At 33.7% G+C, this 18,411-nt stretch overlaps 2 protein-coding genes across 2 annotated transcripts in view; one reads left to right on the top strand and one right to left on the bottom strand.

Moving 5' to 3' along the window:
• Nucleotides 1–363, top strand: part of LOC133175031 (kinetochore-associated protein 1-like) — a 57,068-nt gene extending 56,705 nt beyond the window's left edge. Inside the window, 1 exon segment of the mRNA XM_061310124.1 lies at nt 97–363. Within this exon segment, the coding sequence (XP_061166108.1) occupies nt 97–144 (48 nt within the window). The 3' untranslated portion in view covers nt 145–363.
• Nucleotides 1–18,411, bottom strand: part of LOC133174849 (tripartite motif-containing protein 2-like) — a 231,287-nt gene that overhangs the window by 155,551 nt on the left and 57,325 nt on the right. The gene's annotated exons all lie outside the window — the stretch shown is intronic.

Below are 18,411 nucleotides of genomic sequence, written 5' to 3'. Positions count from 1 at the left end.
GGTGGTGTCCAAATCATAAGGAATTGTCACGTAGGCATATTTCATGAAGCGTCAGATCATGACATACTAAAAAGTGTGATATTTTCTTTTTTCTAGAAATATTTGGAACTACAAGGACATCAGCAGGTGAGCGAAATGATTTAGAAATTCTGAAAAATGTCATACAAAGGGAAAACTCCACAGTTCAAACAAAAAATAGTGTGCATTATTACTAAAATCTGCAATATTAACACAGATTCCACATAAAATCTATATACATGTAAATTCAAGAATTTTAGAAAAAGATTTTCGTGTATAAAAGCAATGCTATACATGAATTGTAAATAAAATGTTAGTAAATGACAAAATGTGTTAAATTGAAATCTGGAGATATAATTATATATATGTACGTTTGAATATAATTAACACACTGTTGTGGTCTATGATATGTTCATTTCAATAATTTATTATGCCATATTACATATATATTTACATGGAAATGTTTATGAATAAATATATCATTGTTAAAACAATGAAGCACTAGTTTATTTTTCTCTGATTTTTACCTCTACTGGTCAGAGACCAGAAGAGCTTATGCGATAGTAAGGTGTCCGTCGTCCGTCTGTCTGTCTGTCTGTCCGTCTGTCTGTAAACAATTTTTCAAAACGCTACTCCTCCTACAGTTTTGGTCTGATTTCAATATAACTTGGCACACAAGTAGACTACACTAAGATGCATAATTTAGTGCATCGGTTTTTGATTTCGATGAAGGGTGTTGCCATGGTTACTAAAAATAGAAATTTCTGTGAAATTCCTTTAAAACACTACTCCTCCTACAGTTTTGGTCTGATTTCAATATAACTTGGCACACAAGTAGACTACACTAAGATACATAATTTAGTGCATCGGTTTTTGATTTCAATGAACGGTGTCGTCATGGTTACTAAAAATAGAAATTTCTGTGAAATTCCTTTAAAACACTACTCCTCCTACAGTTTTGGTCTGATTTCAGTATAACTTGGCACACAAGTAGACTACACTAAGATACATAATTTAGTGCATCGGTTTTTGATTTCGATGAACGGTGTTGCCATGGTTACTAAAAATAGAAATTTCTGTGAAATTCCTTTAAAACACTACTCCTCCTACAGTTTTGGTCTGATTTCAATATAACTTGGCACACAAGTAGACTACACTAAGATACATAATTTAGTGCATCGGTTTTTGATTTCGATGAACGGTGTCGTCATGGTTACTAAAAATAGAAATTTCTGTGAAATTCCTTTAAAACACTACTCCTCCTACAGTTTTGGTCTGATTTCAATATAACTTGGCACACAAGTAGACTACACTAAGATACATAATTTAGTGCATTGGTTTTTGATTTCGATGAACGGTGTTGCCATGGTTACTAAAAATAGAAATTTCTGTGAAATTCCTTTAAAAGGCTACTCCTCCTACAGTTTTGGTCTGATTTCAGTATAACTTGGCACACAAGTAGACTACACTAAGATACATAATTTAGTGCATTGGTTTTTGATTTAGATGAACGGTGTTGCCATGGCTACTAAAAATAGAAATTTCTGTGAAATTCCTTTAAAACGTTACTCCTCCTACAGTTTTGGTCTGATTACAGTCTAATTTTGCACACAATAAGAATACACTAAGATACATTATATGTATTTCGGTTTTTGATTTCAGTGAATGGTGTTGTCATGGTTACTAAAAATAGAAATTTCTGTGAAATACTTTCAAAATGCTACTCCTCCTACAGTTTTCGTTTGATTTCAATGTAATTTGGCACAGAAGTAGACTACATTAAGATACATAATTCTATTTATTGTTTCTTGTTGCAAAGTTTCAAATCCAAGTGCTACTTTTCCTTTGTTATACGTACAGACCAGTAGAGCTACAGTCTCATCAGAGACTTCTGGTTTTTCTGCATAATGAAAAATACAATGTATGTGTCATTTACACTATCAATTTTATTAAATAGTAATTTATTCAATGGAAGGTAACAAATAATGCCCATAAATCTCTCCCTCTCTCTCTCTATCACTCATTTTATTAAATAATAATTTTATTCAATAATGGTTAACAAATGATATCCAGAAATTTTTCTCTCTCTGTGTTTTGTATTGCTCTCTTTTACACGCAAACAATTATGAATTCCCATACGTACCATAAACACCTGTTTCCCATTAAATGTCTGTTTACTTTCACATCCCAGAACAGGCATTACTTTTGTCAGGTAAAGGAGACTTCACCATCTGAAATCTGTCTTCCTCACAGTCAACACTTAGTCTCATTGGATACCTCACACTGGCAGCATTACTTTTGACCCTTGTATTGTCTTTTCCCCCTTCTGACCTCCTTACAGAGTGCCTGAATGAGTTGCCTCCCTTTTGTGAGGCAGATCTGCTCAGAGAGAGGTCACTGTCGAGTGTCTACTGGCACAACTGTCTGGTTGTTCGCTCGGAGAGGAGTTCACACTGTCAGACAAAGTGGTAGTGTCATTCCTAAAGGTTGCCTTCATGGTTTCTTCAATGGATGAAACCAAACAAGATTCCAAATTCTTTATCTTTTAGTCTCTTTGTTCCAACTGTTCCTGAAGTGACTTCACCTTTAAAACATTCATTGATTTTTTAAAAAGAAAAAATTATGCTCCACTGACTAGCTAGTACTGGTAAGGAAAACTAGCTTGCAATTGTGGGTCAATAGGTCTTTTAGAATTTATGTACAAGTTTACACCAAAAATAAACTGGAAAAATTGCATGTATTAGTTATCCAGGTTCAATCAAGATGTACGAGGATTTTAAATACCTCGGGTTGTATTCCATACACCCTTGGCTTTTTGATGAATTTTTTCTTATGTAATCAAAAACCAACCAATGGTGTTTCAAACTTTTGAGATTTACTAAGTGCTATAATGCATCATAACGTCATGTTGTTTACTTTTTGTGATAGAAAAACTGGATTTTGACTCACGATATTTACTCCTGTCTCAACCTGGATGTATGGAATTTACACCCAGCTTGCTAACTAATTAAATCTTGTGTTATAAGCTACAAAGGAAATAAAAAAGGGAGATACATGTACATACATGTATATAAATCATCAGACCTGTTTGTCTAGCTTGTTGATAAGTTTGTCTTTTGCTGTACTGTTAGCGGAAGCTGCAGCCAGCTCAGCTTGGTACTTCTGTTAGTTCTGTACTGTAGATTCCAGAAGCATTCCACACTTGCTATCTCCTTGTATGCCCTATTTCTCTTCTGGCTATTTCTGTACCAGGTCACCCTTTTTCATTTGTGGCATATGCTGGAAGCTAAAAGAACAATGATCATTAAAATCATGGGATGTCTGCACTTCTTTCATGTTTTTAAGAAGTTATTAATTTGACTCATCATAAATTGGAAGCTATGAGATAAGTATGACAAAATTTAACCATGAAATAGAAAGTTCACAATAGGTTGGTAAATAAAGTTTTTAAATAAGATATCTTTGGGTCACAATGTTCATCAGAGTCTTATGACATGTAGCTGTAATTGAATGAAGTACAGTTACTATTGCATTTTGATTTCTCCAGTGTCAATATCCTTAATACCATAGATATTATTGTACCAGTCAAGGTTTCAGATGCTGCAATTTCAGCTAAAGAATTACCAGGTTAATGTTTTTGGAGCAGATTAAAGTTTTTGGAGCAGGTCTCATTTCCAAGTAACTATAAGCCCTATATTGACCAAACTTGCACAGATGATACATCTAAGGATGCACACTACTGGACTTGCTTCGGATGCTGGATCTGACCTAAATTTTTGGGATGAGTGACCAGGTTAAAGTTTTTGGAGCAGATGTCATTTCCAAGTAATTATAAGCCCTATATTAACCAAACTTGCATGGATGATACATCTAAGGATGCACACTACTGGACTTGCTTCGGATGCTGGATTTGACTTACATTTTCCAGATGAGTGACCAGGTTAAAGTTTTTGGAGCAGATGTCATTTCCAAGTAACTATAAACCCTATATTGACTAAACTTGCATGGATGATACATCTAAGGATTCACACTACTGGACTTGCTTCGGATGCTGGATCTGACCTACATTTTCCGGATGAGTAACCAGGTTAAAGTTTTTTTGGAGTAGATCTCATTTCCAAGTAACTATAAGGCCTATCTGAACCAAACTTGCATGGATGATGCATCAAGCGACGAACAATCTCAAAACTTGCTTCGGATGCTGGATTTGACTTACATTTTCTGGATGAGTGACTAGTTTTAAGTTTTCAGATAAGTCTATTCCTAAGTAACTGCAAGCCCTATCAGACCAAAATTGCATAAATGTTGCATCTAGGGATGCACACTCCTAGATTATTAGTTTAGTGTGGGACTTTGCCTTACTTAAAGACAACATTCGTTGAGGTGAGCTCTGCAATCTCTGATTACCTATGTTTCTATATGTAATGATTTATCCTCAGTATCTTGAACTCTTGGGTATCACCATTCTAGAGTCCCATCAAGTTTGAAATAGCAAGGTTTGATTTCATTTAACTTCAACCCAAATTATTATTTGAAAAAGAAGCTATGGGCCTCAATGCTAACCTGAGTTACCCTGCATGGCTTTGTACTTCATCAAATTATTAAAAGTTTTTTTCTTTGTTCACATGAAAAAATAGATCCAATCTGAGGCCCTAATCTGGCCACAAGAGGTCATGACATTCTAAACATGGACTAGTTGCTTTAAAGATTTTTGTTAGATTGCATTGTAGCCATTATTACACATAGATGTGGGGTTTTAAACCATTAGTTTATGTTTTTAAATCATTTAATCAGTAAAAGGTACTCAATACTTCATTCTGGTTAGGCCAAGATAAATAAATAGACTAAGTGTGTTTCCTATTCCAACCTGAGAAAAAATAGGGTAGGTATGTAGGGAAAACATTTTATTTTTTTTTTAATATTTTATTGGCAAGCATGCCACCATTTTCGCTGTCAAAACATTTTTGATTAATGTGTATAGAATATGCATTTTCTGGAACAGGGCAGTGATCAAAATTAGGATTTCTAATAGTGAAACTGGAAAAGTTTACTCCTGGAAAGATATTTGCGGACAAATTTTTTAGGGTCAGCTCATATATTTTAGGGTTGGTCGGGCAACTGGAAACACAGAATTTATTTATCTAGGCCTTAAGTCTTTTTTCAATATTCAGTGTAGCGAAACTTGAGTGCTTAACATGGGCAATGACATGTATGTCTGTTTAATTAATATATAATTTGACATGTGCTTCAAGCGTTGCTTCATTAATTACAATTACAATGTTGAAATAAAAATCACCATTTTTTTTTTTTTAAGGAAATCAGTGGAAGTACCTACATTAAAATATTCAAGAATATTCCACATTCTTGTAGTAAGGGAAAACTAGGATTTTATATCATCAGTTTTAGAAAATAACTTATTTCTGAGATTATACAGTCGGGACATTATAGAGTCTAAGTTTCTTTTTTTTATATATAGGAACACAAATTGAAATAATATGTGATCTCAGATGATTTACAAAATGGTTTTCCTGAATGACCAACTTGTCCATTCCTGTAACAACTAACAAGACTAACAATTGAAAGATGAGCAAAAGCTCAAGAGCACTACGATAATTTGTGACAAGTTTGGTTAAAACTAACCTAATACATCTAGAGAAAAAGTCAATAATGTTAAAAGTTTACCAAGTAACAGACGTACAGATAGACTCCGGGCAAAATATGATCAAAAAAGCTCACTTGAGCTTTCAGCTTAGATAAGCTCTGATGAGCTATAAATTACCTTAGTGACTTAACGATTCATAACACAAACCAACAAAATGATGCATTGATTGATATGTTTTAACTGATTTTAATTACAAATGACATTAATTTTTTAATTTCTAAAATAGAAATATATGAAGAAATTGGAGTAGGATTTCTTTGATTATAAATATGCAGCTTGGTGCCATCTTCTGAATAAATCTATACAAATTTTGGCACACATTTTATGACTCAATTATAATAAAACATCAAAAGGTATGCAGTGAGCCATATTTCAGAGATATAAAATTTAAATTTCCACTACAGACCAGGAAGCATAACAAGAGGCCCATGGTCCACAACGCTCACCTGAATAACTTTGGCCCTGCTGTTCTTCACCTGATTTCCTACATTGTTATACCTTTTGTGGCCTCGCCCCCCCCCCCTCCCCCCCCCCCCCCCCCCGTGGTCATGATATGAACAATTTAGAATCTACACTAACCCCCAGGATGCTTCCACCTAAGTTTCAGCTTTTCTGCTCAGTGGTTCTTGAGAAGAAGATTTTTAAAGATTTTTACTACATATTTCAATGTAAAACTTGGATTCCCTATTGTGGCCCTGCCCTACCCCCCGTGGGTCATGATATCAACAATTTAGAATCTACACTACCCCAGGATGCTTCCACATAAGTTTCAGCTTTTCTGGCTTAGTGGTTCTTGAGAAGATTTTTCCTATATATTTCAATGTAAAACTTGGATTCCCTATTGTGGCCCCACCCTACCCCTAGGGGTCATGATTTGCACAATTTAGAATCTACATTATCCCAGGATGCTTCCACATAAGTTTCAGCTTTTCTGGCCCAGAGGTACTTGAGAAGAAGGTTTTTAACGATATTTTCCTATATATTTCAATGTAAAACTTGGATTCCCTATTGTGGCCCCGCCCTACCCCCGGGGTCATGATTTGAACAATATAGTATCTACACTACCCCAGGATGCTTCCACATACATTTCAGCTTTTCTGACCCAGTGGTTCTTGAGAAGAAGATTTTTAAAGTTTTTTCCTATATATTTCAATGTAAAACTTGGATTCCCTATTGTGGCCCCGCCCTACCCCCATGGGGCATGATTTGAACAATTTAGAATCTACATTATCCTAGGATGCTTCCACATAAGGTTCAGCTTTTATGACCCAGTGGTTCTTTAGAAGAAGATTTTTTAAGATATTTTCTACATATTCAATGTAAAACTTGGATTCCCTATTGTGGCCCCGCCCTACCCCCGGGGGTCATGATTTGAACAATTTAGAATCTACATTACCCCAGGATGCTTCCACATAAGTTTCAGCTTTTCTGGCTTAGTGGTTCTAGAGAAGAAGATTTTTTAATGACCCAACCCAATTTTTGTCTTTTCTTGATTATCTCCCCTTTGAAGGGGGTTTGGCCCTTCATTTTAACAATTTAAACTCCCCTTCACCCAAGGATGTTTTGTACCAAGTTTGGTTAAAATTGGCCAAGTGGTTCTTGAGAAGTTGAAAATGTGAAAAGTTTACAGACGGACGGACGACGGACAACGGGTGATCAGAAAAGCCCACTTGAGCTTTCAGCTCAGGTGAGCTAAAAACCTAACAGGTAGATAATACAGGTAAGTCATGTGATCTGAATTCAAGTATCCAGCCGGCAGCCATTACTGTTTCACATCAGGTAATGTCTGATCTTAGTTGCTCCCCCTTGTTCTTAAAAAAAATGACCTCACTTCACCCCCTGGTGGCCATGATTTGAAAAAAAAAGATTGTTAATATGAATAATAAGTCCCAGTAGATCTTAAAAACCAAAAAAACAAAACAAAACAAAACAAAACAAAAAAAAACAAAAACACCTTTTTTCATGGGCAGGGATATGAGGATGCACTATCCAAACTTCAATAACATCTCTTAATGTTTAAATTACAAAAATCTTGTAAAATGGGTCAATGATAAAGTTTTAAATTATTAAACATTTCATTTGCATGATAAACACTAATTTATATAGTACATAGAGGATATCCATATTGTGTAATTTTATAATTGCTTTATCCAACGAGTTAACAAGGCTTGCCATGTAAATATTTACCATTTCAACGAGTTGGATAAAACAGATATAAAATCACAATTATAGATATTCTGCTTATCTCAATTTTTCTTTTTAACAAAATTTTGAGATATCCCTTGCAAAACTACCCTATAGGCTCTGCTGATTGTTAAATTTCTCAATCGATGATGCATGATTTGATGCCATAGCCCTGTTGATGCTGACATACAGAAAAGAAAGTCATTTGTAGATATATACAATATTAAAACATAAAAACTTAGTTGCATCTTCTAAAACATAGATTGTATATATTGATTGTATATTGTTTTACGTCCCATTCGAGAATTTTTCACTCATATAGAGACGTCACCATATACCGGTGAAGGGCTTCAAATTTTGACCTTTACTCGGCACTCAGGGCCATTGAGCAGTGAGGGATCTTTATCGTGCCAACGCCTGCCGTGACACGGGGCCTCGGTTTTTAAGGTCTCATCCGAAAGACCCGCAACTTTCACTCCAAAGTGCCGAGCACATGGCGAAGGAACAGTTGCTACCTATTTTTTATCGACTTAGGTCTGTCGCGGCCGAGATTCGAACTCACGACCTCCCGATCACGGAGCGAGCGCTCTACCGACTGCGCTAAGGCTTCCACTCAATCGTTTAAAGTTGCGTGTCCAAAAATTAACCATTCAAAGGACAGGGATCTTCCAAGAATTGTTATGAATGAACTGCTGTAACTGGCAATTTTTATCAATAAACAATAGTTTTTTGAAATGAACTATAGATAACTTTTCCAATCCAGTGGAAAAGTGGCCCCAAACCATCTCACATCTAATTTTTTTTGTGTAGATTATACTGAAAGCACACTTTAGACCATAATTCTGCATTATCATGATATAAATACACAAGATTTACAATTATTAACCCCCTTATATGTATATTGCTGTATATTGAAACAGAATATAATGTTAAATCCATTACTCAGCAGTCTGAAATCCTTGACCTTTTCAGATATCTGAGAATAAATTGCATATATGAATATGTTTAATATGAATTTTATTAGCAAAATTTAAAAAAAAATGGATAAATCATATTAAAAGAAAGGATAAAATCACATGATGTCATTTACAAATCACATAAATACTTACACATAAATATTTAAGACATTCTACTTTTTAGCCAATCATTGATAAAGATCATGTATTATACCTTTTCTTCGAAATGCATTTTTATCATATAATTCTACAATAGCAATTAAAATGACCCCAGAAGTTTTATAAAAACAAAGAAATATACAATTTTAAAAATACATATTTCATAACAGTTAAAGCTAATGATCATCATCTCCAATAAATTGATCATTACTTAATGTTAAAAAAATATCATTGGCATCTTCCATAAAATATGCATGCATAAAACCATAGTATGAAATATTGTGATGAATTTTTAAATCTCATAAAATCAGAGATGACTTAAAATATCATCAATGAAATTAAGTGTCCCGAAGCTTTGAGCCAAAGTAAATCTACATAAAATACATTAACACTTTATTTACTTTTGTGCAAGGAAAAAAAATAATTCTCACAAGAAATCTGCATCAAGTGACATGCAAGCATCTAGAGCAAGCAATTAAATGCATTTCTATGGCTGTCTTTATTTATTAAAGTCTTTGTACATTTTTTTATTTGTCAAAAGGCTTTGTAATAGGCATTATCAGTTGTACTTATGTAAATTGAATCTTATAATATTATATACATGTATTTCAGAACCAGACATTAGCTAGTTTCTATCTACATAAAATGTATTTAGAATCTTAACTCTGACAGGTATATGTGACAGTCTGAAATATTGAAGGAATGGGTAAATCACTTTGTTGTCCATATCTATTATTTGTTACTGTTACAGATTGCGTGAGTCCATTTTCTGTGCACTCCATATAAACATAATTTATTTTCACTGTACATATCCATCATGCTGTGCATTTTACAATAAAAATAAAATGCATAATGTTCACAATCTGTGACACTATAAATACACACTGCAATAACTTTTAAAAATTAAGGTCAGATGTCTTAAACTTTCCCATTTCCAATGATGTCACTGGAGGAAACTTAATATTGTTGAGCAGTTTCTGGTAGTAGCTGAAAAAGAAATGTGATCTTATGAATTATACATTAACAATTTCCTTCTTAATTTACACCGAAACAAAAAAGGACTTTCATTTTACAAGTATTATTGGGGGGGGGGGGGGGGGGGAGAGTATGTGTTGATAATACTCTATATTTCTAAAAACAAAACAGAAACAAAAAAAAAAAAGAGAGAAAACAACAAAAAAAAAATAAAAAACAGGTTATTCTTATTTCATAACAAAATTTTACCTTGTACATGTTGTATATGAAATGTTCAGGCAAAGGGTTCCTCAAACACCGTTTGCCTATGTCAAATACTGTAGTGTGATGTAGTTTTGTATCTCAGCTAACGATCCCAATGTCAGTATTATCACAGCTACAGATGAAAGGTTGTCAATATAACCACTGCATATTTCTTTTTTTCACTACATATGCAGGACCAAAGATACAAGTTTTCGTTCACCAAATTAATCAGTCCGACACTTGAGAAAATAAATTACTCCCAGTCCTTCTTCAATCCTGTTCAGGATCTCCAAAGTACCTCCACAATATTCTTCATTTCCACCATCCTTCGCCAAGCATTAGTAATTTCCATTTACACTGGAAGAATAAAAGAAATTGACATTACATGAATACTCTGCAACTATGTATACAGTCAATGTAAATAAATTCAGGTAATTTTGATCATTCATTAGTATTTATTTGGATATTGATTACAAATGATACTTAAATAAAAAATAAATACAATTTTTTTAATTAGTGTAAACCACTGCGTTTATAAATAAATTACTGACAAAGTACATTGTTAATGTTCATTGTAAATGTTGCACATTATTACTATCATTAAGTACTGTACATGATGAGGCATTATCAATTTTTATCATTAATGCATGTCCATAGAATTATTCTGTTTTTTTTTTTTTAAAAATCAGATTTAATCCACTTAACTTTATTTGTACAGTTAAGAAACCGTGTTCAGGAGTCCATTATACAATGTACTCTGGTAAATCCAATCTGTAAGTCTGTAAAGTTGAAAACAAAATAATGAAAATTCAATTCCAGCAATTTTTAGTGTATTAAATATGCAGCACCAAAATCTCCATGTATACACTCAAATATGGGAAACTGAAACTATAATGTGGAAGAAAGTTTCTTTGCCTATACATCTGGAAGTTATTCAACTGCAATGTTATCCAAATTCAAAATTAAACTTCCAAACATTATCCAATTTTTACTTTTAGAGATTCATTACATATGTAGAGGCATTCTGAATGTCAGAAGCACCCCCATCAAATAGAGTAATTTTAAAATAAGAAGAAAAAAAAAACATGAAGCATTTTGCTTTCACATTTTATGAACAAGTTCAAAATGTACTCTTAAATTGATAGTGCCAATTAACCTTGAACATTAATAAAAAATAAATGTAAAATAATTTTCAACTGCTAAATAAATATAATTAAAATTGCCATTGATACAATACTTGCACATCATTTCAGTACAGCTTTTCCTGTTTACTATTCTGAATGCATCATTTATGAATTAGGAAAAGGTAATGTAAGCATTATTATAATTATTATTACCTGAGGTTCTCCTTCATGATATCCTCAAATCTGAATCAGAATATTTAAGGCTTTCTTTTTGGTTTTCTAGACTGCACTCCTCAGCAATTAACCAGAGAAAGTTAACAATTGTCACTTTTGGAAAAATAAAATGCAAGTGTCACATCACTGCAATAAATGCAAGTGTCACATCACTACTAAAAATGCAACTGTTATTTCACTGTCAATTCACTGCTAAGAATGCAAGGGTCACATCACAATCATTGTTATGGATTAATTAATACATCACATTATTCTATAGAAAAAATTATGAAGGAAACACAGTCACATATCCATAGAATATGTGTTAAAAAATCAAATGGTAATCACTGTTTAATTCAACAGTCATATTCGCACAATTCCATTTCCTGGTCAAAAGGAATGCAAAGGTACTGCCACCCTCACATCACTGGTGAAAAATGCAAGTATTATATCACTGCTAAAAATGCAATTGTCTTACAAATCAGAATCAACAATCAATGTTACGGATCAATACATCACTTCATTCAAAAAATTCAATCCAATGGAAATCAGTGTTCAATCCAACAGTCACATTCACACAAATCTCTCTTTTTTTTTAAAAGGACTGCAACAGTACTGCCACCCTCACATCCCCAGTGAAAAATGCAAGTGCCACATCACTGCTAAAAGTACAAGTGTCTTACACAAACCAACAATCAATCTTATGGATTAATACATCATGATCTTCCATATGAAAAATTACAAGGGAAACACAATCATAGTTCCATGGATTATGCATCAATTGAATGGAAATCACTGTTTAATTCAACAGTCACATTCACACAATTTGGCTTCACACAATTCCATGTCCTGGTCAAAAGAACTGCAAAGGTACTGCCTGCCTCAGTACTGCTGGACTGCCACCCTCAGCCAGACATATTTGACAATCCATTCTCCCAGGATCAAGAGAGGAATAATCTCAGAGGACTCATCATAAATAAAAAAAATTATATCACTGCTAAAAATGCAAGTGTCATATCACTGCTTAAAATGCAAGTGCCATATCACTGCTAAAAATGCAAGTGTCACATCACAATCAATGTTGCGGTAATTAAATCACATCCATACGAAAAATTATGAGGGAAACACAATCACATTTCCTTAGAATATGAGTTAAATAATCCAGTGGTAATCACTGTTTAAGCCAACAGTCAAATTCACACAATTCCATGTCCTGGTCCAAAGGACAACAAAGGCACTGCCACCCTCAATACTGCTGGACTGCCACCCTCAGCCAGACATCTTTGACAATCTTTTCTCCCAGGATCAAGAGAGGAATAATCTCAGAGGACTCATCACAAATAAAAAAAATTATATCACTGCTAAAAACGCAAGTGTCATATCTGCTTAAAATGCAAGTGCCATATCACTGCTAAAAATGCAAGTGTCACATCACTGCTAAAATTGCAAGTGTCACATCACTGCTAAAAATGTAAGTGTCATATCACTGCATAAATAGGCAAGTGTCGTATCACTGCAAAAAAAGGCAAGTTTCATATCACTACTAAAAATGCAAGTGTCACATCACTGCTAAAAATGCAAGCGTCATTTCTCTGCTAAAAATGCAAGCGTCATATCACTGCTAAAAATGCAAGTGTTGTCATATCACTGCTAAAAATGCAAGTGTCAAATCACAATCAATAGTGCGGATTAATAAATCACATCCATAGAAAAAATTAAGAGGGAAACACAATCACATTTCCTTAGAATATGAGTGAAAAATCCAATGGTAATCACTGTTTAAGCCAACAGTCAAATTCACACAATTCCATGTCCTGGTCCAAAGGACTGCAAAGGTACTGCCACCCTCAGTACTGCTTGACTGCCACCCCTTAGCCAGACATCTTTGACAATCCATTCTCCCAGGATCAAGAGAGGAATAATTTTACATGAACCATCACAAATAAAAAAAATTAAGGGTATCACTGCTAAAAATGCAAGCGTCAATTCACTGCTAAAAATGCAAGTGTCACATCACTGCTAAAAATGCAAGTGTCAATTCACTGCTAAAAATGCAAGTGTCATATCACTGCAAAAAAAGGCAAGTGTCATATCACTGCTAAAAATGCAAGTGTCTATATTCTATTTCCATATAGAAATTATCATTTTTACACTTCTTCAGGATCTGTCTTTAAGCAGAAAGAGTCTGTTAGTGTAAACACTGATCACATTGTTCTCGAAATGGGGCTGTATATTAACAAACGTTAGTGAAAAATTGCAAAAAATCAGAAATTTAAAATAATAAATTACAACATAAGAGAAATGAAAATCAAGAAGGTTTCTTTTTTCCATAGTTCCTCTGTTTGAGCTCCTCTAGCCAGCATTCAAATGACTGGGTTGCAGTTTCTACACAGTATACATTTCCATAATATTGTTTATGGCCAGGTGAATGTCGGTCTTTCTTGCACTTGCTGCACACAATTCCAGCAGTTTTCCTTATATATTTCCTGTGAATTACTCCAGCTTCCTCTTCTTGCTCTTTTCTTTTCCTATACCTGTGGGTGGAGTATGATATAGGTGTAGGAACTTGAATGCTGGAACTGTGAAGGAGGGGGGTGGTGGGTGGTTGAATCTGCAAGAACACTGGAGGTTGTTGTTGCTGTCCTGTGTGTTGAAATGCAGATGTGTTTAGAATAACTAGAGGCTGAGTGGGGACAAGGTGCTGCACAGGTGGAGCAGGTAAAGGATCAGAAGGTTGGATCACTCTTCTACTCTTCAACTTTACCATGCCTGCAGTGTTTGGAGGGAGAACAAACTCATGTGGATTATCAGCTTTTCCAGAGGGCAAGGACGCACGCTTCTGAAGAGGTGCAGGTAAACTTGCAGAAGCTGTCACTGGTGGCTTTGGAGGTCTGCTCCTTGTTCCAAGATGTACTTAGTTTGTTTCTTTCCACGGCGATTATACCTAAATGTAGAAGTATCTGTGTATTAATAGAGTATGAGAACAAAAGATATAACACAGTTAACAAGAGGCCCATGGGCCAAATCACTCAGCTGAGCACTTTGGATAGGAAAGAGCAGAAATCAGTTCAAAATTGAACATTTTAAATACAAATGTGGTTCTGACATTTGATCTATTGAGGCCTTGCCCTACCTCCAGGGGCATGACTGGAACACATTTGAAAAAAACCCTACCTAAGGATGCTTCTGAAGTCTGGCTTTGATATCCTTGAAAGAAAAATTTTATTGATATATTCCTTGTATATTTATTTATAACTCTGATCTCCTGTTGTGGCCCCACCCAAACCCCAGGGGTCCTGATTTAAACAAACCTGAATATACACTACCTGAGGATACTTCCATATAAATATGACTTAATCATGGCTTTGCTGTTCTTAAGAAGAAAATTTTTCAATATTTTTTCAATACATTCCTATGTAAAACTTTGATCCCCCATAGTGGCCCTACCCAACCCCAGGAGGGGGGGCATGACTTGAATAAATTTGAATGTTCTCTATCTGAGAATGCTTCCATATAAATATGACTTAACATGGCTTTGTTGTTTTTGAGAAGAAGATTTTAAAAGATCTTTCCTTTGTAAATTTTGGAACCCCCATTATGGCCCCACCTTAAAACCTGGGGTCATGATTTGAATAAATTTGATTCTTCTCTATGTAAAGAAGGTCTCACATAAGTTTGAACTTTTTTGGCCCAGTGGTTCTTGGGAAGATTTTGAAAGAGAAACTGTCTATTTTTTTTTTTACTATTTCTTAATTATCTCTCCTTGGAAATGGAAGTGGCCCTTCATTTGAACATCAATGACAGACAACGGACAAATTTTGATCAGGAAAGCTCACTTGAGCCTTTGGCTAAGGTGAGCTAAAAAGTACATCCAATTAAGACTTAGTAAGATTTCATCCCCCTCAAATAAGACTATTCCCCTTAAGTTTCACATCAGGAAATAGTACCGACCTCAGGGAGCTAGAATCTTGAAAAAAAAAAAACCTTAATTATACATATTTATTTTATATGTACATGTATGCTCATATCTAAAATATGTGTGTATACATTATTCTACTTTGTTGTATTTTCATAGTCGATACTAGGCCAGCAATTGCTCTTCCAACCCCCTATCTTTTCTCCTTACAAATATATTAATGCCTTAAAAGGAGAAACTACAGATTTAGTGCCAACAAAGAGTTGATTCTTGTAGCTGAACACAAGATGACTCAAGATTTTTAAGCTTATTCTAAGTCTAGGTTTTTAATCATTTACTTAAAAAAATCTGAGTTTTGTAAGCCAGCCAATTTGTAGATTACCAAATTTTTGTGAGCTAAATAGCAGGACAAAATTATCATGAATTTTGCCTATATTGGTCTATATAATCTTTAGAATACAAATATATGCAAGAATGAAATTTATCTCAAGCAGAGTTCCTCTTGTAATTGTGTGAAAATAAAGATCTTGTGAATAAAAAGTGATTTACATCGCAGTAATTTGAAAAGTGAATAATGTTAAGAAACGCAAAGGGTTTCATTCCAAGTTCAATACAGCATTTAATGTTTATTTTAATACAACTGCAAGCTTATTTTCCAGGTGGAGTAATTAGTTGCAATGTGATGCTGTTAGATAAATACATGTATAACAAAGTTTTTTTTCTTTTCTGTCCAAATAAAGTTCTTTAGAAGAAGATTTTTAAAAGATATCTCCATAATTTCAACAATTCATATTTAATTTCTCATTTAAAGAGGATGTGGCTTTAAGCTGCTCTTCATTTGAACATTTAAATCCCATTCACCCAACAGGTTGCAATTACAATTTGGCTGCAATTAATTTATCGTTATGTTCTTGTTAAAAGTGTACAGAAGGAGAAAATTACGAAAAATGCTCACTTAATTAAGACTTCATCTTAGATGAGCTTTAAAATAAAATCAAGAAATATAACTTGTAAATAGACTTGAGAAACAGCCTCAAGAGAGATTTGTTAATTTTTAAGCATTGCCAATGGAGTTTTGTACAAAGCAGATCAGGGAGATAATTCATTAATTATTTCTCATTATTTACTGAGCATGATCGATCGAGCCATTTTCTTTCCACCATAAATGAATCAGGAGGTCGCAACTGTAGTGTGTGCAGAGACAACTCTTTGAATATTAGATTGACTATAAATGTCTCTGGTTTTGTCATATGTCTCTGGTTTTGTCATAAATTAAACAAATCTCTGGATGAAGATCTCTTGATTCATACACCATCCATATGCCAGATGTGTGTGATCAGTATTGGACACAAGAGATATATTGCATGTGAATTTAAATATATTTTCCATATTTGTACATGCATGAGGTTAAATTAAGCAAATAAGCAATTAATTGATAAATATACTCTATATAGCAAAATAAATTTCAGCTATGCATGCATGTCCAATCACATCCACTAGGATTAGATTTGTGCACACTTACCAATGAATATCTTACAGCACCTTATAATTAAGAATTCAATTTAGATATATTGCTTTATTTTCAAAATTCAAAGTTCAAAGTATATACAGGGCGTTTCAGAAAACATGCTTTACTCTCCTCTTTTTACTGATATACAAACAGAAATATATATTATAAATGTTTTATTTAAAATTGTAGTAAATAGGCTCAAGATTTTATTGATAGCAAATATTTGGAAATAATTATCATTTGAATTAATCATAGAGGATATTCAATGTTTTGTAGTTGAATATGGAATTTATTTCATGAGTGGGACAGGATTTTTGGATATTTTCAGAGTGCGAAGCACAATTTTACAATTCATGTTATGAATTAAGTTACGATTGACATTCAACAAGAAGACCCAAACATTCCATTAAATTTTTTTTACCATTTCAATGCACTTTCTTGTACATCCTTTCATCCTATTGGACTAACCGTTTATTATTATACCTCATTGTAATTATTCTATACAACGTGTTATCTGATTGGTTTAAGATTATCATGTGACAGGGCCATAAAACTATGTATTTCCCAGCCGTCGCCATGCTTTTCATCATATTTAACCTTTTCTAAGACCTAGAGCACTTTCCCGCAATAGTTATTGTTCTAATTGAACATAACCTCCGAGAGTAGTAGACGTCACAACAGCCTGGTTCACGTCACAAAGTTGCTGATGGACTTCAGTAAATTGTTTCAGTAACACTTTGTGCCAAATTTCAAAGTTTATGCTTACTTTAACAGTTTTTGCTTGTTCCTGTGTAATAAACAATTTATTGCATGATCTTGAGGGAAACGAAGATTTATTCAGCCAAGAAATATATTCCCCTCGGTCGAAATTCTCGGGTAATATGATTTTTCTTGGCTGAGTAAATCTTCATGTTTCCCTTACAATCATGCAATAAATGTATAATATCTCCAAATTTCTAACATCAAATACATCATTAAGCTTCTTTTCAGACTGATAGAACATTTTCATAGAATATACAATATAGCTCTATGAACTGGCAACCAGCATCTATGGCCATTATAATTTTTATCCATCCGTGGACAGATTAATTAAGGTTATAAAATTGAACACAAACACACACTTAAAATGAACATATACTGGTATACAAATATTTGCAACACAATTTAATCTTTTGGGACTAACATCAAATTTTCCAAATTGATACAAAAAAAATTAAAGAACTAGTATTTTGTTTGTTTTTTTTTTTTTACTTTGTTTGGCAAATTCCCAAAATGATGATGAAAAATTGTACATTTTCTTCAAAGTAATGTTGTTTTCCCCAACTTGGTTTAAAAAGATAGGATTTTGATTTTAGGATGCAAGGATCCTAAACATAGGGAAAAAAAACTTGGATCCAATGGCCTAATATGCAAGTGTCTTACTTTTTATCATGAACAAAAATGTTTTAAAA

This window comes from Saccostrea echinata, unplaced genomic scaffold (genome assembly GCF_033153115.1).
Source record: "Saccostrea echinata isolate AGI-Se365-2 ecotype Australia unplaced genomic scaffold, CSIRO_AGI_Sech_v1 ptg000002l, whole genome shotgun sequence".
Classification (NCBI taxonomy): Eukaryota; Metazoa; Mollusca; class Bivalvia; order Ostreida; family Ostreidae; genus Saccostrea; species Saccostrea echinata.
The sequence above is the reverse complement of the archived record's forward strand: the minus strand, read 5'-3'. Positions and strand labels throughout refer to the sequence as shown.